Genomic DNA, 26,050 nt, shown 5'->3' with positions numbered 1-26,050 from the left:
GTTTCCATAGGAGTCCCCTCAGTTGTCAGGATCACAATGTTCTGTGCTTTCTGCACTCTTGACCTCCGGAACCTTTCGCATTGACAAAAGTGTGTTACGGGAGTGTGGACATTTCACAAAAAGCTGTTGACGACTCACACTGTGGTGTACAGCAGATTAATACCCCATGGGTCTCAAGAATCCATTATGTTCTTCTGTCACCAGTGCAGTCATGAATCCATCTCTCTCTTTGACATAGGGTGTAGACTAAATACCGTAATTTCCGGACTAAAAGCCGCAACTTTTTTCCCACGCTTTGAACCTCGCGGCTTAAACAATGACGCGGCTAATTTATGGTTTATGATACCTGTGACTATATAGTGGCTTTGTGTTTACGGTGGCTTTGTGGAGCTAGGATGCTAGCATGGATGCAGCCGCATGGATCCTTAGCTCCACGCGATTTCTCAGTATCTCTCAATAACTTAACTAATGTCAAAATAACCACAGTCTACCGGCGTAGACAGAACACAACTCAAAACATTTTAGAAAATAAAAGTTTAAGTCTTGGAATGCTTGTTCAGATGAATGGTGTCATTGGATTGGGCTATACCTTTCAGCAGGTCAGTGGGAAATCTCATAGTAAGGTTCCACCAAGTTACAAAGGTCCCAGAAATGAACAGAGCTCTTTGGTTAATGATGGTTCTGATGCATTTCTAATTGCAGCAGATCTGCAGTTTTTAATCTTTTTCCTGAAAATGAAAATATTATCATTTTGTGCCTCACAGCATGAATCAAAACCTGGATACAAATATTAAACATTGTTAAAAGAACTCAATCCTCAAAGTATTAATTGCCTCTTAGATTAGGCCAATAGCATTGAGCTATGATATAATTTGCTTGCTAATGTACGTAGCATTTTTTAATCATGAATAAAAACCGTGAAGCTTCTGCTGTGGTGCTCATAATTGTGCAGAGCAGAATGCCACCATTGAATGGATTTAAAGGAAACATGTCAGTGTGCTACATACTTGACAAATGTAAATTAGATTTTATATCTTGTGTGCATGAATGTCAGCAGTTTTTTAATGTACCATAAATTGATAAGATTTACTGTGTCGATGATGTTTATGTTACAGGTTTAAGTTGTTGGGGGAATTGCCACTGCTGCATGTTAAAGTCTCTGAACAGAAGATCAAGGGAATGTTCAACCTACTGACAAGCATTCCTTTACCCTCTACAGAGGATCCCCTCACACCTACTAAGAAGGTGTGTGCATCTATGAGGAAGTCGATGTCTTTCATGTCAAAGAGAGGATGTGCTTTAGCCTAGGCCCATTTACAACAACAATTACTTTAGAGCTTTCTTAACTCATAATCCATGTTTAAATGCTGATTGCTTTATTGCCATACTGTTTCCATAACCATTGTTCTATTCAATAAAGCAGGTACATTTTCTTTCTTTGGAAGAATTCAAATGTGGTCTAAAAATGCCCCTAGAACGTGTTTCTTAATAAACCAATCAGTCGATTGATATTTAGTGAATCAAATGTTAGTCCATACACCAGATTGCAAAGAAACTAAACATGTCATAGAACTGGGCAAATGTTATGGCAGATTACCAACTTAGAGTGTTTTGGAGAAAGGGCAAAGGTTTGGTTTTTAAGGTACGATACCCTGTCCCTCACACGTTGTTTTTTAAGGTAGGATACCCTGTCCCTCACTCGTTTAATTTTTAAGGTAGGATACCCTGTCGCTAACAGGTTTGGTTTTTAAGGTAAACTACCCTGTCCCTCACACGTTTGGTTTTTAAAGTAAGCTACCCTGTCTCTCACACTCTGGAGTATAAGGCCTTTTTTAGGTAGTCTGACATGCCTTGATGTGTTTGTATATTTCCCCTAACTAAAAACATTGAGGCAAAAGTAACATGTATGATTATATTCTAGAAGACCTCAGCAATTACAACATGAGAGTAAAAGGAATGTAGTAAAAAAAAAATTATATTTAAATCAAATCTAAACATACCCAAAACTCCATATCCCCCAGGAGGGAGCGTAGACTCCCAATGTATGTATTTAATAGTGCTGTCAAACGATTCAAATATTTAATCGCGATTAATCGCATTTATGTCATAGTTAACTCGAAATGAATCGCGATTAATCACAAATTTTTATCTATTCTAAATGTCCCTTCATTTATAAATTTTTTCCATCATTTTATTTTTATTTGAATGCCCTTATCAACATGCAAAAGTGGATTGGCTTGCTTTATGCAAATGTTTTATTTTATTGAAAACTAGCATTGCCAAACAGGGCGGTACAAAATAAAATTATAAAGTGCACATTTCAGGTAAACAAGGACTCAGCCTATAGTGCAGTTAAACCATGGCTTGATATTTTCTTTTTTTCAAGTTTGCTGGGAACATAGCAGTCAGGCCTCTTATTTCAGAAACAATGAACCGTAACAGTTAGGTTACCAATAAAAGGTAAGCCTACTACTTCTTTGCTTTCAGCCAGCTGCCTGTTGACATTTTCAGACAACAGTGAAGCTAAAAGTAAACTTTCCATCCAGAAGCTTTTTATGATCCATTTCGCCGTATGGCGCTCACCATTCACTCAAACCGTAACGTTAGCCTACTACACAGTTTGAGAAGCCAAAAAGAACATTAATCTTTAAAAAAAAATGTTTTTCGTTAATCTCGCGATAAAAACAATGACGGCGTTAAAATGGGTTTGCGTTAACGCTGTTAATAACGCGTTTAACTGACAGCACTAGTATTTAATGACCTGTGTGATTTTGTGTAAATATTTTGTCTAGAATGCAGCTCTGGTTAATGAAAGTATCAGTTTCTATGAACAACAAACCTTTGATTACGAACTTTTAGACACTGTATATACAAAGATTTCTTCTTCATGAGTTTGCTGTTAGTTTGGTGTGTATTGGTATGTTTTCGGCAGATTTTAACTGTTTTGTAAATGTATGCTGTTAGTTTGGTGTGTATTGGTATGTTTTTGGCAGATTTTACCTGTTTTGTAAATGTATGCTGTTAGTTTGGTGTGTATTGCTATGTTTTCGGCAGACTTGAACTGTTTTGTAAATGTCTGCAGGTTTTGGCTCCACCTCTGTCAAACACAACCAAGATTATAAATGCCTCTGCTCTACTGGATCTGGACACAGGTAAAGTCACAAGAGCACTTCATTGCCATGGGGACAATGTTTGCAATTGTTTGCAAATGTTGCAAATTGTTTGACAAGCCACATGCAGAAAAGACATAACCTCTCTCCCTAGACACAGGGTAAATGCATAGACAAGTCCAGAGGACATACTGCAGTTGCAATGATGAGTTCATGTGCTATGTTACTACTTTGGCTGAACGTACCAGTCTCCTGCTAAAATGTCAATTTTTCAAAAATGTTTGCAAAATGTCTGAGTGGATTAAGTTGAGAATGATGTTGGTGCTGGAGGTGTTTCTGATGTGTGTGTGCCTGTGTGTAGACACTGAAGAGGACGCCAGTGATCTCTCTCAGGATGAAGATCTCCAGAAAAAGGCAAAAGCTGAGTTAACTGACTTGCAATTCAAGTTTGAAGTCAAAGAGGTACTTCTTTTAAAATCCACGCTTTCTTTATTATGCTTGCTTGTGTTATGCTTGGTTGTTTCTGTTGTAGGGGTCGTTTTCTATGTATGCCAGTTGACCCCTTGCTCAGTTTTGCATCTGATGGACTGAGATATGAAATCCATCCGCTACTGGTTCTGCAGCCATCTGTGCTGATAGTACCAAACACCATGAACTCAGACCCAACTGAAGCATGCATCCACAATCAGAATTGTGTACAGAATTTTCTGAATCCCTTAGCAAAACATGTATATTGTTAATTGTTGAGGTAAATACAACCTCTACAGCATACAGATAATTACAGATACTTTCTTCAAATATGTATGTACTTTTTTTCACTAACTTCAAAATGCAGACAAAGCAGCAGAAGGTTTTAAAAATATGTCAAAGCAAATCACAGCTTGCATTGTCCCACAACTCAAAGGTTATTAAGCAATGGTTGTTAAGTCAAGATGAGATCTGGAAGACCAGGAATACATCCAGATAAAGGTGCATATTTGCTAGGCAGAAATTTAAAGCAAACTCTTCATATAAGACTCAAAAGAACTGCATCAAACCCTTCATATTAGACTCAAAAGAACTGTAGAATAGTTTATCAAACCCTTCATATTAGACTCAAGAGAACTGTAGAATAGTTTATCAAACCCTTCATATTAGACTCAAAAGAACTGTAGAATAGTTTATCAAACCCTTCATATTAGACTCAAGAGAACTGCAGAATAGTTTTGCTGACACAAATGTGGTGGTGCACCATTCCCCTGTGCAGTGTCAGTCAGTGTGTATAGTGTAACCATAGTAACCGTCATTGCAGTGTCGCTTGCACAAATGGCGGAAGGGGAATCAGAGGAAAGCTTTACCATCGACTTAGTTACAAAAGCCAGTGTATGAAGTATGCAAAGCAACGTCTAGATAAGTGCTGGGAACGGAGTTAAAATAGTTTGGCCTCAATCACCAAAGGTGGTTTTGGAGGAAAAAAATCAACATTTAAATTGTGGGAAGCGGCAATGAACGGGGTCCATGTAGAGGACCATCAGTATGTATAGTGTAACCGTAGTAACCATCATTGCTTATTGAAGAATTTGTGAATTGAGGTAATCGTGACAATCGCAACAACTTGGGTAATTACCAATATTTGAGAAAAATTGTACGATTCCCTAAAACAACAAAAGGCTATGGTAAGCTCACTGACACAGCAGTGAGGGTGACCTGGCAACAGAAGGCCGAACCTGTGTGGGGGACCTCTGACATATCATGATGTAGGGTTAATCCCCAGCACATCAGAGCATCCTCTAATGGCGCGGAAATGGGTTTTTGTTTCCCTTTTCTTCTACAGATCTGGCCATTCGTAGATTAGTCAATTCCTGATATAACTCAGGGGTGATGAAATACAAAGCTGCGGAGCCTATTTAAATGTCAAACTTGTAAGCATAAATTATCACATTAGACATAGTCTGGCTGCAGGTATGAAATCATGATGAATATAATAAAAAATGAGAAAAATTTATTTCAAATAAAAAAAAAAAGATTCAAACCGGCAACTCGGTCGCACAGAATTACTGAGGCTTTGTGGAAAGACCGTTTAATCCAAAGAAATGCCCATGTCAAGTTGTCTACTGGTTTCGAGGGCCATATTTTAACACGGTCCAGGTCCAGTTTTCTTGACAAATGACGATCTATACCAGGGGTACTCAATTAGAAACCCAAAAGGTCCACTCGCCAAATTTCCATTCAGTCCAGGGTCCGGAACGAGTGACGGTCAAAATCCAAAAACATAACTCCAACAAAAACTTTCGAACTATGCACAAAAGGTGATGTGGTCTGGCCTTATTTGTGTGAAAGGTGACACCTTTTTTGTGGTTTAAACTTGGGCATAAAAGGTGTGAAGGCCAGGCGGAGGCACTGATGTAAGTGTTCATTAGTGAGTGTGCTCCTGTATTTGTTTTTCACCATATTCATGGTTGAAAAGGCAGACTCACAACAGTATGTTGAGGTATGCACACTCTTGTTGTGTGGCTGATCTAACTACTACACTGCATGTTGCTTGGTATGATTGCAGATGGTTTATTTTTCTGCCCCTTACCTCAGAGTTCTGCGGGTATTTTTGTTCGAAGTGTGCATGCTTTGTTTCATAGTGACGTTTCACGTTACCACTTTTGACAAGGGCAACCGTCTCGTTGCAGATTAAACACATCGGTTTTGTGCTCCCCACAGGCAGCACAAATACATACGTCCACTCTGTCTTAAATTTGCGATTTTTGAAATCAACTTTTCGTTTTTTGTCGGGTTTAAAGCACGCCATGATTTTCGTTTGCCGAGAAAAAGATACCGTTCACAAATCTATCTGCCCGCGTTGTTGCACATAACCTGCGTGCTCCACAGAGCTCGCGGCCAACATTGAGTGAGTGAGTTGTCATAGTGATGTTGTTATTACAGCTCCTGATTGGACCTCTGGATTGGACACGGAAGATATAAACCACATCGAGTAGGAAAAAAATATATAGCGCGAAATCACACACCAATGAAAACTCGCTTGGATCATGAATAAATTAGAATGTTGATTTTGGCTTCGGTCCAAATTTGATTGCGTCTGGGTCCGGATGCGTACCGCGGTCCGCCTATTGAGTACCCCTGATCTATACAGAACACCCTACTGACTTGAAGCACCTGAACACTACTTGGACCTTAATGCAGCACTTAACATTTCACTTTATGAACTGATATGCATTTCACTATATGAACTGACATGCATTTCACTATATGAACTGACATGCATTGTTATACATTGTTATTGGCACAGTTGTTGCTGTGAAGACACAGATTGAAGTGCTGGTTTGATGAATTTATGTCCAAGTACGATAATGTCCCTTAAGATTACATGGGATGTAGACAATTGTATCCTTAAATTTGTCGGGATTCTTGGATTCTATTCTATGACAGCATTAACATTAAGCTGTTGTGGCATATAACATTTGGAGTGATTTCGCTTTCACAATTACCAATACTGGGAAACATGATATTGTCAAATATCAGTAGTCTTAATGTGTCTGACGTCTGCCCTTCCAGCTTAAAGCTTCAGAATGCATAATCAAGCTTCTTTGACCTCTTGATAATGGCACACATGGCATCTTTGCCCTATTTCAAATGCTCTTTTTAGAGCCATTTGTGACTCCATACAAGTTTTCATGATAATAGTTGTGTAGTGCTTGTACTACATCATGATGCTTTGTGAGTGCCGTCATGACTAATAAATAGTTATATAATGCTTTATGGACTGGTTTAAGGAAACATATTTATCAAATGGCTACGGCAGTCTTATGAAGCAGGGTTCAAGTAAAGTGTTACCTTCACTTCAAAAATCAACAAAGTCTGTCATTTTTTACAGGGGTGGCAAAACATTTGCAGACAACTGAACATTATACAAAAAAAACTCCCAAACAGCACATAAGAGTATAGATGTGTGTGTGTGTGATGTTTGTGTGTGTTTGTCATAAGAGTATGGATCTGTGATGTTTGTGTGTGTTTGTTCTGTGTTGTAGGTCTTGCTGCAGCTGACACAGGATGGTTCCGGTGAACAGTGTGTGTTAGCTTGTGTTTGTCAGCTTGGTGCTGAGGGGAAACTCCGAACATATGACATGACTGTCACATCATACTTGCACAAGGTCAGCTTGGACTACTGTGAAGGTATGTACTCACATGCACAAACACCCACCCACACGCAAACACACTTATGGGAAATTCCATATCAAATCAACTAGGGCAGGGGTGGCGAACCTGCGGCTCGCGAGCCGCATGCGGCTCTTTGCCGGCTGACGTGCGGCTCGGCTCTAGCTCGAGTGCTCACTGACTTTGGTCTTGGTGTACAGAATTTTCATATTGTAAAATAAACATCTAAAATGCATATGCATATATTTGGCAATACAGACAAAAAGCTGTCCGATTTGAATGTGGTATTTATTCATGTATATTTTGTCATCACGCGATCTTGAGGGATGTCTTTAAGTAACGTTAATGTTCCAAACATGAAACATTCTAATGTGTGCACCCAGTCTCAGAGGGTTACTAGCCAGACTAGCAGTAGCTACTGACAGAATGCCATGGATCCAGGAAAGCGTTAAGCTAAACGAAAATATGAAGATGAACACCGCACGTTTTTTGCCTGAATGGAAGGAATTATTTGCGGAGCGAAATGGAAACCCCCTCTGCTTAATATGCTAGACGTCACTGTCGCATTTTAAAGCCTCAAACTTGGAGCGCCATCTCTCCACACACCATGCTAACATAGCCCAGGAGTTCCTAAAGGCACAGAGCTGTGCAACGTCAGTCAGAGAAACAGACTCAGCTTTTTCGGAAATTCACGAAGTACTCTGAAACGGTCACGCTGGCATCGTATCAGGTGTCATGGAATATTGCTCGAGCAAAAAAGTAATATAGTGAGGGAGAGTTTGTGAAGTCTTGTGTACGTGATGTCGTTGCTATCCTCAACCCTGAAAATGACGGATCATAGCGGTCTGTGTCAGACCTGCAGCTGTCAGGCACGAAAATTGAACAGAGGATATCTGACATTAACAACATAATTGAGACACAGTTATGTACAGATCTTGAGAAGTGATCCCTGGAGTAGCCCCCCCAAAAAGTTTCCTTAGCCCCACCGAAAAATATATATGTTTAAAATAGTAAAAGAAACGAAATGGTTAAATCATCTCGAGTTAATTATAGATGTCGTGGCTCTCTTTTATCATGCCGGTTCATTGATCCTGTGGGTATGCTACCCTACTCAGTAGCTTCGCCAGCTATAACTAGCTAGTGAACTCTAGCCTACAACGTTAACCTACTCACTTGAGCTGCAAATCCCTACCATGCTACATTATAATTAGCACCTATCTCAGCAGATGTCTTCAATATGTTTATTTTTGTGCCATATTTTAAAATCAAAATTTGTTAATTTCTCTTCCTAAAACCCACAAGAGGAAACTATTTAAAAGGTTATTTTCAAAAAAATCTTATGGGGGAGCATGCCCCCAGACCCCCCCAGTTTGGCTGGGTCACAGGGAAAATAATAGGTTTTATGTAGGGGCTTTTCCCCCCCAAAAGTGGGAACCTAGATTTGTGTGGCTCTTCGAAATGGTGTTGGGTTTTGTTGTGGCTCTTTGAGCTGGACTGGTTAGCCACCCCTGAACTAGGGGTTCCCACCGCACATTTTTTTCTGATTGAAGATGAATCAATATGATGGAGAAATCAAATATTAGAGCAATGGGGAATTATGTATTAATCTACAGCCACTATCACAGGGTTCATTGACCATGTTTGTTTATTAATCTACAGCCACTATCACAGGGGGAATTGACTATGTTTATTTATTAATCTACAGCCACTATCACAGGGGGAATTATGTATTAATCTACAGCCACGATCACAGGGGGAATTGAACATGTTTATTTATTAATCTACAGCCACTATCACAGGGTTCATTGACCATGTTTATGTATTAATCTATAATCACTATCACAGGGGTCATTGACCATGTTTATGTATTAATCTACAGCCACTATCACAAGGGGAATTATGTATTAATCTACAGCCACTATCACAGGGGGAATTATGTATTAATCTACAGCCACTATCACAGGGTTCATTGACCATGTTTATGTATTAATCTACAGCCACTATCACAGGGGGAATTGACCATGTTTATGTATTAATCTACAGCCACTATCACAGGGGGAATTATGTATTAATCTACAGCCACTATCACAGGGGGAATTGACCATGTTTATGTATTAATCTACAGCCACTATCACAGGGGTCATTGACCATGTTTATGTATTAATCTAGAGCCACTATCACAGGGGGAATTGACCATGTTTTCCTACTAAATTGAGCTACTTCTATGGTTGGTAGCACCAGCACCCAATGTGGTGGCACCATATTTCTTTAAGTGTATTTGTAAGTCGCTTTGGATAAAAGCGTCTGCTAAATGACTAAATGTAAATGTAAGTGGCATAACACAGAAAACTGTTCTTAGAAATGCTTCATTTTGTATTTACCATCAGATATGGTTTAACATTTAAGCTGCTAACATGTTTTAGTAAAGTGATCTTAGTGCAACAGAGTAGATTAGACAACTTTCCCATCTTCTTAAACTTGACCTGATTAGACAATAATAATTTCCAACATCTACAACATCAAACTTGGTTAAAATGTGTGCGTGTTTAGCAATAATCCTATCTATCTTTCTCATGGTAGTGTTAAAGTTATAATAGCTTACTTGTAGAGGGTTGGAAAGTGTGGGGGGAAAAGACAATATCTAGCAGAAGACCTGCAACAGGTTGTTTTACAGCACGTCTCCCAATTTGGAGCAGTGTGACCTTTTGAAACTATCAGCCATGACTTATGAAAACAACAGCATCAGAAATGAATGGTGATGAAACTAGTTTGCGCCAACACGTAATTTAATTTAGTTCGGAAGCCATTTAGACAACACACACACACACACACAAATACATGTATGTATATATATATATAAGCTCACACAAGTATGGACATGTATACACACACTGTGCTCTTTTGCAGACTCTCTCAATCAGCCACTGCATTTGATCCGTTCTTCTGATGCCCATGACAATGATCTCCTGAAAGTAGTCTTTGTCAAAGTAAGCCACGAGCAACATACACACATATTCACATACACACACATATTCACATACACACATATTCACATACAAACACATTTACACATTTGGTCATTCACATATTGACATCTCTCTCTCACTCACATATACAGAGAGAGAGAATGTTATTGTATATAACCATGTTCTGCTCAACGTTTTAAAGAATGTTATTGTATATAACCATGTTCTAATATAGTGTTTTAAAGAATGTTATTGGATATAACCATGTTCTAATATAGTGTTATAAAGAATGTTATTGGATATAACTATGTTCTAATATAGTGTTATAAAGAATGTTATTGGATATAACCATGTTCTAATATAGTGTTATAAAGAATGTTATTGTATATAACCATGTTCTAATATAGTGTTATTTTTGCTTTGTGATCGGCAGGCTGATCCTAATGGGCCACATTTTCTGGACATATTTGAGAACACTGAAGGAACTCTTAAGGTACAGCCATAAGAAGTTATTTACCATATTTAGATTAATCATATGCGATATGTATTGATTTGCAGTGGTGACAGCCATCAAGAGGCTTTAATGAAATGCTCTCCACTGTAGCGTACTGCATAAATATGAACATGAGTTAAGTCAAACTTGAGTGACCTTTGCAAAGCATGCTGGTCTCTCAAACAACCTAAAGGGTGTCATGTCAGAACATCCTAAGTACATGCCTGTTAAATTCAAGACCATATGTATTACATTTAATCTTTAAAAGTAAACGATGGTTTTGTTCATCGGTGCACCAGCTATTCTGGAAATTTGGCAGTTGAGACATCATGAATGAAACAATCAATGGGTTCATAAGCAGCAGAAGTCTTCTCAGCTGTGCTCCCCCGGAATAGTTTTCTTAAATTGATGCGCATTCTCGTGAAAGTGGATTTGCATACATACACGCCCCGCCAGCTCCTTATAAGGGCACGCAACCGTAGTGACGTGTGCTGTCGGAATCTACCGAATCCACACGAAAGCAACTCGTAAGCGAGTCATGTCAAAGCTGAAAGCGAGCCGGTCGAGTAAACGCAGATCTAACTTCACCGGTGCAGAGGTGGAGGTACTGTTGCAGGATGTTGATGTGTCCATTCTATTCCACTATGGCTATATCAACGCGATTGAGTTTAGTGCTTGTTTATTTATTCACTTATATTTGCAATGTTCATGTACATTTACATTTAGTCATTTAGCAGACGCTTTTGTCCAAAGCGACGTACAAGGGAGAGAAAAGTCAAGCTACGAGCAATAGAGACCTAGTGTAACAATAAATACTACTTTACATAAGAAATAGAAAAACGAGGTAGAAAAGAAAAAAGAAGTGCAGGAATGCAACTGCTGTAAGTGCAAGTAAAGCACTAGTCGAAGTGCCAGTTAGGAAGGGATGTGCTCTCTGAAGAGTTGGGTCTTCAAAAGCTTCTTAAAGGTAGAGAGGGACGCCCCTGCTCTGGTAGTGCTAGCTAGGCAGTTCGTTCCACCAACGTGGATCTACAAATGAGAATAGTCTGGATTAGCATCCTGGTGTAGTCCTTTTATTTATTTTATGACATCACGATGCCTCGTAGAATCATGACTATAAATGTGAAACGTAATTGTTAATGATACAAATATTCTCGTATTTATTATTATTATAATTATTTTAATCCGAGGATGTCTGTAGAGTTGACGTGAACGCAATCACCAACGGTTACTCACAAATTCAGCCGTTAACTCGGAGAGTTTACTTAAATGCGATTCCTCCAAAAAGTTCTGAAAGTCATCTGAAGTTCAGAAGAAATCCCAGATGAGAAAACTTTCATGAATGCCAAATGTTTTCCTAAATCCACCGAAGTGGAGTTCAGAAGAAATTCCTTCTTAAATTCTTCTTCTGCATTCGAGAATGAGGCCCAATGTTATGTATTTTTGTATAGTTTTTCAGTGTATTCAGTGTACCTAAATATGTATCTGTATACTACTTACTATTATGTGTATTTGTTGTATTCAGGTGGAGTTCTCCTCTCTGGACTTTCTCCTTCATACCAGAGCACTGCTGTCATGCATACAATTATTAAACTCTGCCATGCCTGGAGAGCTGCGGACCGGCGGAGACAAACAAGACAGAAGCCACCATAAGAAGGACTTGGAAAAGACAGGTACATAGCTGTGTAATTGAGCTCAAATATATAACATAATGTGCTGCCCAAAATGTTCTCAAAACATTTGGAATAACAACAATGAGATGTATAAAACATGCCTATTAAAGGGAATCTTTGGGATTTTTAAGCTTTCCCATCTTTTTGGGTCCAAATCTTTACTAGACAAAACCAATCCAAATCAATCCAGTATTGAGTTAGAACACTCTAACCACCACTGACAGGCTCGTAATGTGGAAGTGTGGAAATGATCCCTACAAATATAGACATGTATCTGTTTACCTCCTGTTGACGAAGATAGCATTGGGTAGTTTGCTTGGGTATAGTTGATTCCATTGTAATACTTACCTTTTCAAATAGTAATCCTGGAGCTTCTAACTTTAGTGGTAGGCAGGAATTTCCGCTGGCTCACCATCAAAAGCTAAAGAACCTGTTATTATATATATTTGGTTACCTGGAGTCTTAGTCTAGATTTATTGTGCTGGGTGGAGGCTACCGGTGAGACAAGGTTACAGATCTTATCTATTATCTCAGAAATGATGAAAGAAACAAACCTTTTTGGGGTGAAAATAAGTTGTGTGTTGGGCAGGCACCTTATCAGGGAGGCAGATATACAAAACCACTGAGCTCTGATCTGATCCAAGTGTGTTTCATAGACAATGGCAATCAGAATGAGAATCTTTATTGGCAGAGTATTGGGAGTACAGGGAGTTTCTCTTGTTGCATGTGTCAACATAAAATCGGTTCAGTATATAAAAGCATCAAATCAAATAGACTACAATAGAACACAAGCAGGCTGCAGGCAATGCAAGGATGTGAGACGCAAATGTGCACTGACCACAGTAGAGACGTGTGCAGCGCTCATAGACAACAGTAGAGACGTGTGCAGCGCTCATAGACAACAGTAGAGACGTGTGCAGCACTCATGTATATAGACAACAGTAGAGACGTGTGCAGCACTCATGTATATAGACAACAGTAGAGACGTGTGCAGCACTCATGTATATAGACAACAGTAGAGACGTGTGCAGAGCTCATGTATATAGACAACAGTAGAGACGTGTGCAGCACTCAGAGACAACTCTAGACGTGTGCAGCACTCATGTATATAGACAACTCTAGACGTGTGCAGCACTCATGTATATAGACAACAGTAGAGACGTGTGCAGCGCTCATGTATATAGACAACAGTAGAGACGTGTGCAGCACTCATGTATATAGACAACAGTAGAGACGTGTGCAGCACTCATGTATATAGACAACTCTAGACGTGTGCAGCACTCATGTATATAGACAACAGTAGAGACGTGTGCAGCACTCAGAGACAACTCTAGACGTGTGCAGCACTCATGTATATAGACAACAGTAGAGACGTGTGCAGCGCTCATGTATATAGACAACTCTAGACGTGTGCAGCACTCATGTATATAGACAACAGTAGAGACGTGTGCAGCACTCAGAGACAACTCTAGACGTGTGCAGCACTCATGTATATAGACAACAGTAGAGACGTGTGCAGCACTCATGTATATAGACAACAGTAGAGACGTGTGCAGCACTCATGTATATAGACCACAGTAGAGACGTGTGCAGCACTCATGTATATAGACAACAGTAGAGACGTGTGCAGCACTCATGTATATAGACAACAGTAGAGACGTGTGCAGCACTCATGTATATAGACAACAGTAGAGACGTGTGCAGCACTCAGAGACAACAGTAGAGACGTGTGCAGCACTCAGAGACAACAGTAGAGACGTGTGCAGCACTCAGAGACAACAGTAGAGACGTGTGCAGCACTCATGTATATAGACCACAGTAGAGACGTGTGCAGCACTCATGTATATAGACAACAGTAGAGACGTGTGCAGCGCTCATGTATATAGACCCATTGATTAGATTAGATTAGATTTAGATTAGATTCAACTTTATTGTCATTGCACAGAGTACACGTACTGAGGCAACGAAATGCAGTTTAGCATCCAACCAGAAGTGCAAAATAGCAAAAAGTGCAGAGTATGTGCATATGTAAAGTGTAATAAGTGAATAAATAGATATGTACAGTAAGAAATAGATATTCAATATGAACAGTAATTGGGACAAGAATAGCAGCAATTGAAGTTAGAAGTGTAGGTATGATAAGTATATGTAAAGTGCAGGTGTAAGTATTAGTGGTGGTAATAAGTGAAAGAGAGATTAGTAATATTATATTTAAGAGGTATTGTATGGTATAAGTACGATTAATACAGTTTTTGTATTGTCTGCCACCATTACCATTACTCTTGTGTTTCAAGGGAAACGTTTAGGGTTTTTGAAGAAAGCTTTTCCCTCTGATCATTTGAAGATCATAATCAAATCCTGTGCCAATGCTGCAGATACTCAAGTAGCCTAAAGATGTCTACACTATATTTCTGGGCACTTTTTGGTTATTTGATAGTGATATATATAAATCTGAAAAAAAAATATGGTTTTCTTTCAAAAACAAGGACATTTGTGTGTGATTCCAAACCTTTACTGTTACTGTAGATGCTAAAATACTTGTCTTGGTTGTACAGTCGTGGCCAAAAGTTTTGAGAATGACACAAATATACAAATATACAGTACGTCTAGATATTTTTGTCAGATGTTACTATGGAAGACCGAAGTATAATTACAATCATTTAATAAGTGTCAAAGGCTTTTATTGACAATTACATGAAGTGGATGCAAAGAGTCAATATTTACAGTGTTGACCCTTCCTTTTCAAGACCCCTGCAATCTGCCCTGGAATGCTGTCAATTCACTTCTGGGCCACATCCTAATCTACTTATGCCAGCCCATTCTTGCATAATCAATGCTTGGAGTTTGTCAGAATTTGTGGGTTTTCGTTTGTCTACCCGCCTCTTGAGGATTGACCACAAGTTCTCAATGGGATTAAGGTTTAGGGAGTTTCCTGGCCGTGGACCCAAAATATCACTGTTTTGTTCCCTGAGCCTTTTTGTTATCACTTTTGCCTTATGGCAAGGTGCTCCATCATGCTGGAAAAGGCATTGTTCATCACCAAACTGTTCCTGGATGGTTGGGAGAAGTTGCTCTCGGAGGATGTGTTGGTACCATTCTTTATTCATGGCTATGTTCTTAGGCAAAATTGTGAGTGAGCCCACTCCCTTGGCTGCGAAGCAACCCCACACATGAATGGTCTCAGGATGCTTTACTGTTGGCTTGACACAGGACTGATGGTAGCGCTCACCTTGTCTTCTCTGGACAAGCTTATTTGCGGATGCCCCAAACAATTGGAAAGGGGATTCATCAGAGAAAATGACTTTACCCCCAGTCCTCAGCAGTCCAATCACTGTACCTTTTGCAGAATATCAGTCTGTCCCTGATGTTTTTCCTGGAGAGAAGTGGCTTCTTTGCTGCCCTTCCTGACACCAGGCCATCCTTCAAAAGTCTTCGCCTCACTGTGCGTGCAGATGCACTCACACCTGCCTGCTGCCAATCCTGAGCAAGCTCTGTACTGGTGGTGCCCCGATCCCAAGCTCTGTCCTGGTGGTCCCCCGATCCCGCAGCTGAATCAACTTTAGGAGACGGTCCTGGCTCTTGCTGGACCAACACATCCTCCGAGAGCAACCCCCTTCTCATGACCATGAACCACTGAAATGGAATTTGATGATTTTAATTTAAGGCGACATAGTACCATATTGTTGCTTTAACTGACTTAAACCCCTGCAGGGTGTTAGTAATAATTACTGACTGGCTGTGTATTACCACTTATATTCCATCCAAGTGCAATGTGTATACATCATTCAGGTCAGCAAGTTAGATGTTTAAATCCATCTCAGAAACTCAATAACCAACATCACATGCAAGTTCTTGGAGATATTCAAGGGAGATATTCAAGGGAGATATTCCGAACTCGTGATCGCATTTACCATAGTCCTGTATTGTTCCTTCCATCAGGGGTGAAGGGACCCAAAGATGCAGGTGCTGTGGCCTTGAAGGTGGTGGCTGTCCTGGGATCCTTTGGAATCAGGGTGTGTGACGACCAAGCTGATATAGCTGACATCAGAATACGAGGTACAGTATTGTGTTTTTATGTATGTACTGCTAGTGCGTGCTACAGACCACTCAAATGAGATTGCCAAACTAATCCTTAGCACTGTAATACAAGTCTCAATCTCTGTCAGTGTTGTTAACAAATCTTTGCCCTATTTACAGTATATACAGTGATTCTGTCAGTTTTCAGACCCTTTCGAGCTTTTCACATATTGATATGTTTCTTAAAATGGATTTTAATCAAGATCAATCTACACACAATACTCCAAAATGACAAAGAAAAAACTGTCTAGTGGAGCAAAGTTGTGTCTAGTTAAGTTTTCAAAAATAAAAAGTGAAATAATCCATTTTCATAAGTATTCAGACCCTTAGTCGGTGGCGATGCAGAGAACAATAAGTGGCAGTTGTGCACGCGATGGTAACATTAGACGTCATACAAATTGTGCTACGCACGCAAGGCAGCTGCATAGTACGTAATGACATTTGCTTTACTCTTCAGGTAGACATGATGATATGTTTTCAATGTCCTGTAAACATGTTGTACGCATCGGTGTTCTTTGGGGTAAATTTGACCCCAGACTGTTTTAGAAGTATAAAACATATAAGAAATATCAACATTTATATCAACTATTATCGATAGAAATTGTTTTTCATTCCAAATGTTATAGATAACCAATATATGTACTTAGAAATAATATAAAGCCATGAAAACACCAAAATTGACCCCAAGGATAAAAGATAACAGGAGGGTTAAATTGCTTTTCAGGGTTTTTAACAGGCAAAACTCATAGCTGTATGGGGTTTGTAAAATGTTGTTGCATTTTTTTTTTGCAGGAATTGAGGCATCTGCTATGGTCCAGTCGAAGAAGACAGAGATGTTTGTTAGGCTGAAGGATATTGTGGTGATGGACATCAACCCAAAAACAGTCCATAAAAAGGTGAAATCTTTTTTCGATCTCAGGAATCGACACAGGAACTTCAGCAACTTGTAGACAATACCTAGGAACAGTTGCCTGAGTAAATCCAAGACAGGCATCTCCCAGGAACTTCAGCGTCTAAACTTAAAATCACTCTTGTAGTTTGGAGTTCTATTTCTATGGTACTGAACATGTCCCGACTATCCTTGCAGTTCTGTTTCTATGGTACTGAACATGTCCCGACTATCCTTGCAGTTCTATTTCTATGGTACTGAACATGTCCCGACTATCCTTGCAGTTCTAGTTCTATGGTACTGAACATGTCCCGACTATCCTTGTCGGTATAGGACATTACTGAACCCGTGCAGCACTTTGTCCTCTTGATATCAGTGTTTGCATAATATACAGGACAGCGATGCCATCAGGGTCCAGGAAATGTTCTTTTTCCAACCCACGTGCTCTCTTGTTGAGAGATTGATCACTGGCTGGACTGATAACCCTGCAATACTGGAGTGAGTAGCCATTCTGTCCGTTCCAGCTACGTCACTAATCATGTTGTGTCCCTTTGCTTTTGTGTGTCCATGTTGTTTAATGTAAGGTGGTCTCCATTGTTGGCGAGGAGGTGTTCAACTTTAAGATGTGTCTTTACCCCAACTCTACCGAAGGAGAGGCCTACTTAGACACTGCGAAGGTTGATGGGAAGGTTACCCTTAGGACGGGCTGCATCCAGATTGTGTATCTACACACATTTTTTATGTCTCTGCTGGTGAGAACACATGCACACACTCAGACACAAACATTAACACACAAGTACAGATGTTAAACACATAGGCAGACATTTGTATGATGTAATAATAATAATAATAATAATAATAATTCATTTTATTTGTATAGCACACTTTAACAAACAGAGAAGTCTCAAGGTGCTTGTAGAGTTGTAGTGAGTATTCAAACAGAGTAAACTGTTCCGCAGTTTACCCTGATATGTTTAACGTACTCCAGAACTCTGGGCCCAATTTAAATATCATAGTATCAGTGTCAGAGTTACATCTCTAAAAAGTGCTTCCTCATGCTGTGCTGGTTCTGTGCCTACTGTCACGGCCCGATCTGAGTCAACGTAGATGTGAGTTGCGCACGCAAGAGAAAATGGTTTATGCCATCTTGGGTCGCTACTTCCGCTGCCTAACTTCCGTTTTTTGGCGTAGTGTCAAAACATAGTATTTGGATATGAATCTTAGTGAAACAACGTAATTTGCAAGTGTGCAAATCCAGTCATATTGTAAATGATATAACGAAATCTTAGGACAGGCTGAACCATTCACTTTTAGACTCCATGTAGTCTTAAAATCAAGGTTGAAAGAAATATCTGCATTAAGAAAAAAAAAAATCATTTTTGTTGGTGTAACCTAGTCTATAAGCGATGATCAGCTGGCTCACATCTTATGTAGGAGTTTATATTTCTCCATCATTTGGTTTCTCAATGAAGAGTTTGATTTGAAGCTTTATGTTCATAGGCAGCATCATAAAGGGGCTGTGTTATGCGGTTGTCACATCTACGTTGCCTCAGATTGGGCAGCGACACCTACAACTGTTTGTCTCATATGTTCTACTATGTTCCTTCCAGGGTTCTCTTACGTTCTTCTTTCAGTGTTGTTCTCCCGATGAGGTACTGATTTCCCCTCTGCTGCTGTGCTGACTCATCATATAAACCCCTTTCTCTGCGTCATGTAATGATCACCCATATACATGCTCCCAGAATCACCCACGTACAGACCTGCCAAGTCGCCCGTTTTTCCCGGTTTCTCCCGTGTTTCTTACCCATATTCCGCCCCCCCTCCCGTTGTCATTTCTCCCGGTAATCTCCAGTATTTTACGAGGTCCAAACGTATTTTATAAATACGCTTTTCAATTTGCAAAAGCATTTGTCCATCACAGCCGATTGAAATGTGCAGCAGATAAGAAGTGAGGTCATATCTCAGCAAAGCTTTGGTATATCATAGCTAAACTTTGTACATGGCTTGTGGATGTTGTGGGGAAGCTCAAAAATGTTTGTGTCATCTGACGTCTGTGTGCGTTTTTGGCTAGTAACTGTGGTCAGCTTTGCCCTCCTTTTTTTTTTACTGGCGATACTGTGGGAGTTCCCCAGATCATGACATGGCAACATAATTGATGCGGACACCATACTGGGTTTCATGACCATTTTTTCCAATCTTTACCAAAATTGCACAGATGATCTGCAGACCAAACTAAATTGTTGTCCGTCATAGCCTGTCAAATTCGGCACTGAAGCCACTAAACAGGAAGTGGGGTCATATCTCAGCAACTCTTTGATCTTTTGACACCAAACCTGGTATATGGACTCTTCTAGAGGTGGTCCAAAATATTGTGTCTTTTGACCACTAGGAGGCACTGTAATAAGCTAAAGCAGGTTTTTCCTAATAACCTTTGATGTGTTATAACAGGATATATGGCCTTAAAGTGACATCAAGTTTCCACAGCAATTATGCTCTGCTAGGCTGCTCGCAGCTGTAGTCTCACAGTACATTACTTAAAGTATGTGGACACCCATAAATCACTCTTATGTGGCTATTGAACAGCTGTAGTCACACAGTACATTACTTAAAGTATGTGCCAACTGGGAACTTTAAGCAGATGCAATTTGTTAATATGTTCATATGTTTTTATATACTGTATGATGAATGTTACACTGGCACACCCTCTTCAGGGTTACCAGCGAGTTATATTATGACTCAAAAAGATTATAATGTCTGACTTATTCATCAATCCAAGCCCCTTATTTATATGTAGCGAGTTTCAATAATAATTAAATTGCTAATCCAGTGTGTAACTGGAGCACTGAGCAATGTAGGACCCAATTGCAAATATAGAGTGAAAACATTTTGTCTTTTAATTTTCCAAATCTAGAATAAATCCAAAAGCTCAGAAGATCCAGACAAAAACAGAAGGTATCTCAGGGGAAAAAACAGAGCAGATAATTCCAGGGAATTCTTACACAAAACATGTCAAGAAAAACAGCTCATAAGCAAAAAAGAAAACCAAGAATGTAAAAAAAACAAACAGGCAAGACCCAAAAGTAACTCCAGTATGATAAATAACCAGTCCATAGAACACAAACACTCAGTGAAGGCATCCCAAAAGACCAGGTATAAATACACAGGGTAATTGGACACATCAAATCTTTTTCTCCACAGCATACCCTTGGACCCTTGTAATGCACGCCCCATCACTAATATTATTCTTAAAGGTAAACTTCGGCTTCGACTTTTTAACCTGGGCCTTATTTCCCATCTGTCTGGGTCGAGATTGGTCCAGTACTCCAGTACCACAAAATGGCTATACGATGTAATCCTGTGGGTCATGCATCTTCGTCAAACTAAAGCGCTTTTTTCCGCATAATATAATTATAAGTGTCTGAATACATGGAAAGGACCCCTACAGAGATAGACCTGTGTCTGAATACATGGAAAGGATCCCTACAGAGATAGACATGTGTCTGTTTACCCCAATAGAAACAGAACCTGACACTTAAACTACAGAAACAGTAGTAGTCATTTTCTACACTTTCTTTACAATGAACCTACGAAGATGGGAAAATTAGGTCCAGGTTAAAAAAAAATCATGAAGTTTACCTTTTAATGTAGAATTATTTTGATATGGAATGGTTTTAATGGATATAAATTGCATCTCGGAATGCTTTTGGTTGAATATCTAAGAACACAATCTTGAACAATTGTCATGTTTGTCACCAGAATCTCATCTTAAGCGGCACATTGCTTCTGATCACATATGCATTTTCAGTGACTGCTCCGTATGTATGCATTGACTGTTCTCCATCATCATCAGTCGCTCTGACATACATTCTGCTCTTCAGGTGTTCGTGGATAACTTCCAGGCAGCCAAATCAGCCCTGACGGCCGCGACCTCTCAGGCAGCAGAAAGGGCAGCGAGCAGCATGAAGAAATTTGCTGAGAAGAGTTTCCGTCTGTCCATGGATGTCAAACTCAAAGCGCCCCTCGTCATCATTCCCCAGTCCTCTTCTTCCCATAATGCATTACTGGTTGACCTTGGACTCATTACCGTGAGCAACTGTTTCAGCCTGGTTCCATCTAATGAAGGACCCCTCCCCCCACTTCTGGAGACTATGGAGATCAAACTTACCCAACTCAAACTGGTCAGGTACATGATTAGGTACTGTTCAATATGGTTTGGTCAACTTAATCCAATGTTTGTACAGTGTGAATAAGAGAACATATTAGGGTAATGAGGGTAGGAGCCATTAAGGTGATGAAATGAATAGACTGATTAAGAGCCTTTTTCTGGAAGATTCCAGCAGATGTGATACTTTAAGTGGTAGATATGCGGCCAAACACATTTTGTTCTTGGAAACTTCTTCAGAGGTTGGGGGAGTAGAGGGTAAGATTGACAAAAATGAAAAATCAGAATGAAATATTTAAATTAGCCTTACTTACTACCTGGAATAAATATAGCTTGATGTGACAAAAAGTGTGGTATGATACTACATTATGATACTACAAGAAAAGCTGCCACACTTTGTCATTGAATTGTAGTTTGACCAAATATTAAGCCCAACAAATTTAAAAGCTGTAGCTATTTCTTCTCCAGAATAATTCCTACTTCATGTTTGTATGCTCACAGTGATGCTGATGTGCTTTTCAATAACTAGTTTATAAAAACTAATAGTGATATTGATCTAATGTTATACTGTAAAGCTTATAATACTGCTCTGCGCTCTGCAACAGGACATTGCTTTTTAAACGCAGCAATCACATTTCACTTTAACCTCAGATCTAATAAAAGATAGCACCTTTTGTTTGTTATCTGTCCGAATGAGCGGGCCAGTGAATAGGCGAATAGGCTAGCTTTTGTGATTGCTGTAAAACATTGTCCATGATGTAATATCCTTACCATATATTCCTCAGCCCAAGACCTCCTTTCTGTGATGAACTAGCTGCTAGCTAACCAGGATCAAACTGTAGCCTATCTGAGCTAACATAAACAATCGGGCCAGCATTCCTAGATTAGGCTATCGAATATAACGTTATTTGGAAAGCTGTCAAACAGTGAATGGCGTCATTGTGTATGCTGGTAACAGAAATGGTGCATTCTAGCAAATGTTACTCAACTAGGCCTAAGATTTTTTTAAAGCAACTTAAAAAACCAAAACACTAACATATTTGTCAGTCAACGTCCTGGTTGTAGGCTATTAAAATGGATGATGATGGGGCTATATCTTGGCTAATCAACAATTCCCCAGACTTTTCACAGGACCCAATTATAGACATCTTTTAGAAGAGAGTGTGCTTGAGAATAGCCAAAGCAGTCATATGATAATATTACTGGTAATGTAACATATTAATCTAACTATATATGCTTATTGCTCCTTGGCTCCTATTAGAAAAGTCTGTCTGTCTGTACTTCACACTACGTAGGCAACAAAACAGCTACACTGGTCAGGCACGCCAAAACCACCCAAACCCCGTGCAGGTGATGCGGTTACAAATAGTCTGTTGTAGCGTAGACAAGAAACCCTTCATGCAGAAGTTCAGAACAGTCCATCATTGTCAACAGCTGGCCAGAACTGAAGAATTAATATGAGTAAATGAAGAACTTAAAAAAGTGGATAAGACAAATACAGATGAACATAAGCAAGCAAAATCTATTAGTCTAAAAAATACAGAATGTTATCCAACGCAGAATAGATTATAGAGATACATAGAACCATACATATGGAGAATAGAATAGAGAGATACATAGAACCATACATATGGAGAATAGAATGTAATAAAAACACCAAAATAATTAAAACACAGTAAGAGAACAACATATTAGAATTAAGAGTGAACTTGACCAAAAACCACAGAGTAACCTCAGACTGACACAAATAAAAGGCTAATCTCAGACTCATAATCCAATCTTCCACGCCAAATCAGAGACAGAAAGTTGATGTTGAAAAGTCTGACTGTCAGCGTTTAAAAAAATTATTAAAAAAAGGCTGACATGAAGAAACAAAGTGAGGATAGTCATTGAAAAGGCACATCAGGATAAACAAATGAATTGAACAAAAGTGTTTTTTTGGTCATTTCAGTGTTTCAATGCATAGAAGTGTTTCAGTGCCAATGTTTTTATTTTTCAGTTTAGTTTATTTTTATCAATGCCAGTGCAAAACTCTCTGTTTTAGCTCCATTCTAACAAACGTAATGTATTACCAAAGTAATTAGCATGAAAAGCTTAATCGAGTAAACTACATTAAAACGTTACTAATTATTCGTTTGCAAACCATGGCAGTACAATCAGTGACTTTAATTTGTGAAAATATATTCAACACACTATGTACACATTTAGCTCACACTGGCCTTGTATTTCCTGTGCTTTCCTTTCTATGACGCATAGGACAAATCTAAAGGGGACGATGTCCTCTCAGGCTGAGACAGAGCTTCTGAAGCCCATCAATTTGGAGCTCCAGGTCAAACGCAACCTTTCCTCAACCTGGTTTTCTAAAATCCCTGCCCTGGAGGTGCAAGGAGTCCTCAAGGCAATGAACGTGAGTTTTTACACTTGAACACAGTTTTTCATATTTTAATCGTGAAACGGCCAGTGTTCTATTTGTATAGAAATATATTGGTAAATGTACTAGCTATATAACCCATTATTATGCTTAAAAGATTAGTTAGTATTAGTGATTATATCCAACTTTCCTGTACAAATTCAGCTTTTTGGCCATCAGACTAGATGCTATGTTGGGCGTGAACCAAATACTGCCCATCATCAGAGACACATGGTGATATCATCATGGGGATGTTTGTCTGCAGCACCACCTGAAAGGCTTGTTTAGGGCGTAATGAACACAGTTACATAAAGGGGAATCCTAGAGGAAAACCTGATGAAGTGTGCAACGGAACGGCATCTCAGGAGAAGATTTGTTTTCCAGCAAGACAATGACCCTAGCATATTGCCAAAGCAACACACAAATGGTGTTAAGCAGCAACGTTTTCGGAGTCGACAAGTCAGAGTCCAGACCTTAGTCTAATATAATATGCGTAAGCCATATTGGACTTCAATCTAAAAGGCTGGACTTGAAAAGGGCTGTTTACTGGCGACCCCCATGCAACCTACAAGGACTCAATATGGCAATAGTACCCAAGAGGCAGTCTTATATGGTGTTGTGTATTTGTGTATCTTTTGCAGATCTGTCTGGGGGAAGAAGACTTCAGTCTCCTAACAAAGATCATGATGGACAACATTGGAGAAGAAACAAGCAGATCCTGTGATGTGAATAAAGCAGCTAGCACAGGTACTTGGGCTCTCTAGGGACTGAACGCTCCACATCCTCCATTCTACATGATTCCAATTGGACCTGTAATCTGTCTTCATTTCCTTCAGAGTGTCATCAGAATGAAGAGATGACATGTTCTTTACCTGAAGAGCTGACTGTTTCGCCATCATCAGAAGCAGGAGTTCCCCAGTTAATCTCTAATGGAGACCTTGGGGAAAACACAGTTAACATTCTGCTCAACTTTGAAATCAAGGAGGTGTGTAGACAATTACAAATACTAGATTTTCTCCTGTTGATTTTTTATTAAGCATAAGGAAGGAGGCAAATGTTGCAATTCTATTTTGAACATTAAGGTTACATTGAGACTGAAGAAGTCTGATGGGGGAACGGAGAGTCCCTTTCTAGACATGAATGTTTCGCAGCTTGGTATCAACATGACAACACGCAAATATGACCTGTGTGCCACCACTTATATCCAAGCAATCTCTCTGAAGTGTCTACAGTTCTTAGGTAGGTGTGCTACAAGACTGTTTCATAAGCATAGGATGTGATGCATTATTATCATGTTATCATGAGTATTTGGTTGAGAATTTTTGCTAAGTGTTCACTATCAGTCAGTCTCCCTGGTTAAAGTGTGTAGTCAGTGTTTTTCCAACAGCTATTTCATTCCCTACCGCAGTCCATTTCCTACATAATTCCTGTCATAATTCTCCGCTGGATAGCCACCTAACTCATTTTTAAAATGTTCCATCTTTTCCCACCGCAGACAGAAATGGGGAACCTCTCTGCCTGGTGAACTCTACAGCGGAGTGTGGAACAGAGCTTCTCAAAGTGCAGTATGCCAAGGTAATGTATGAAACAGAGCTTCTCAAAGTGCAGTATGCCAAGGTAATGTATGAAACAGAGCTTCTCAAAGTGCAGTATGCCAAGGTAATGTATGGAACAGAGCTTCTCAAAGTGCAGTATGCCAAGGTAATGTATGGAACAGAGCTTCTCAAAGTGCAGTATGCCAAGGTAATGTATGGAACAGAGCTTCTCAAAGTGCAGTATGCCAAGGTAATGTATGGAACAGAGCTTCTCAAAGTGCAGTATGCCAAGGTAATGTATGGAACAGAGCTTCTCAAAGTGCAGTATGCCAAGGTAATGTATGGAAAGAATAGGTGAAACAAAGGGAACAAATGAAATGGATCAGATTACAATACATTTAATTACATTGTCATTGTGCACAGTACATGTACAAAGGCAATGACATAGGATTTTATAGCATATTATAGCATATAACAAAACTAAAATACCAAATTGTCCAATCACAACACACATTTAGTCATGGTATGGGACTCAGGTAATTTCATACAGTGTACACTTAACACCCCTAACTATAATAATAATACATTTTAT

At 39.4% G+C, this 26,050-nt stretch overlaps 1 protein-coding gene across 1 annotated transcript in view; it reads left to right on the top strand.

The window, feature by feature from the left end:
• vps13c (vacuolar protein sorting 13 homolog C) overlaps nucleotides 1-26,050 on the top strand; it is a 127,745-nt gene that overhangs the window by 39,502 nt on the left and 62,193 nt on the right. Inside the window, exons 25-40 of the mRNA XM_031569761.2 lie at nucleotides 1,116-1,245; nucleotides 3,083-3,152; nucleotides 3,472-3,572; nucleotides 7,127-7,271; nucleotides 10,161-10,240; nucleotides 10,653-10,712; nucleotides 12,238-12,385; nucleotides 16,325-16,441; nucleotides 17,255-17,358; nucleotides 17,936-18,103; nucleotides 21,230-21,546; nucleotides 23,770-23,920; nucleotides 24,565-24,670; nucleotides 24,760-24,908; nucleotides 25,006-25,162; nucleotides 25,419-25,792. Coding sequence (XP_031425621.1) covers nucleotides 1,116-1,245; nucleotides 3,083-3,152; nucleotides 3,472-3,572; nucleotides 7,127-7,271; nucleotides 10,161-10,240; nucleotides 10,653-10,712; nucleotides 12,238-12,385; nucleotides 16,325-16,441; nucleotides 17,255-17,358; nucleotides 17,936-18,103; nucleotides 21,230-21,546; nucleotides 23,770-23,920; nucleotides 24,565-24,670; nucleotides 24,760-24,908; nucleotides 25,006-25,162; nucleotides 25,419-25,792 — 2,377 coding nt within the window. The remainder of the gene's footprint in view (nucleotides 1-1,115; nucleotides 1,246-3,082; nucleotides 3,153-3,471; nucleotides 3,573-7,126; nucleotides 7,272-10,160; nucleotides 10,241-10,652; nucleotides 10,713-12,237; nucleotides 12,386-16,324; nucleotides 16,442-17,254; nucleotides 17,359-17,935; nucleotides 18,104-21,229; nucleotides 21,547-23,769; nucleotides 23,921-24,564; nucleotides 24,671-24,759; nucleotides 24,909-25,005; nucleotides 25,163-25,418; nucleotides 25,793-26,050) is intronic.

This window comes from Clupea harengus, chromosome 6, assembly GCF_900700415.2.
Source record: "Clupea harengus chromosome 6, Ch_v2.0.2, whole genome shotgun sequence".
Lineage (NCBI taxonomy): Eukaryota > Metazoa > Chordata > Actinopteri > Clupeiformes > Clupeidae > Clupea > Clupea harengus.
The sequence above is the reverse complement of the archived record's forward strand: the minus strand, read 5'-3'. Positions and strand labels throughout refer to the sequence as shown.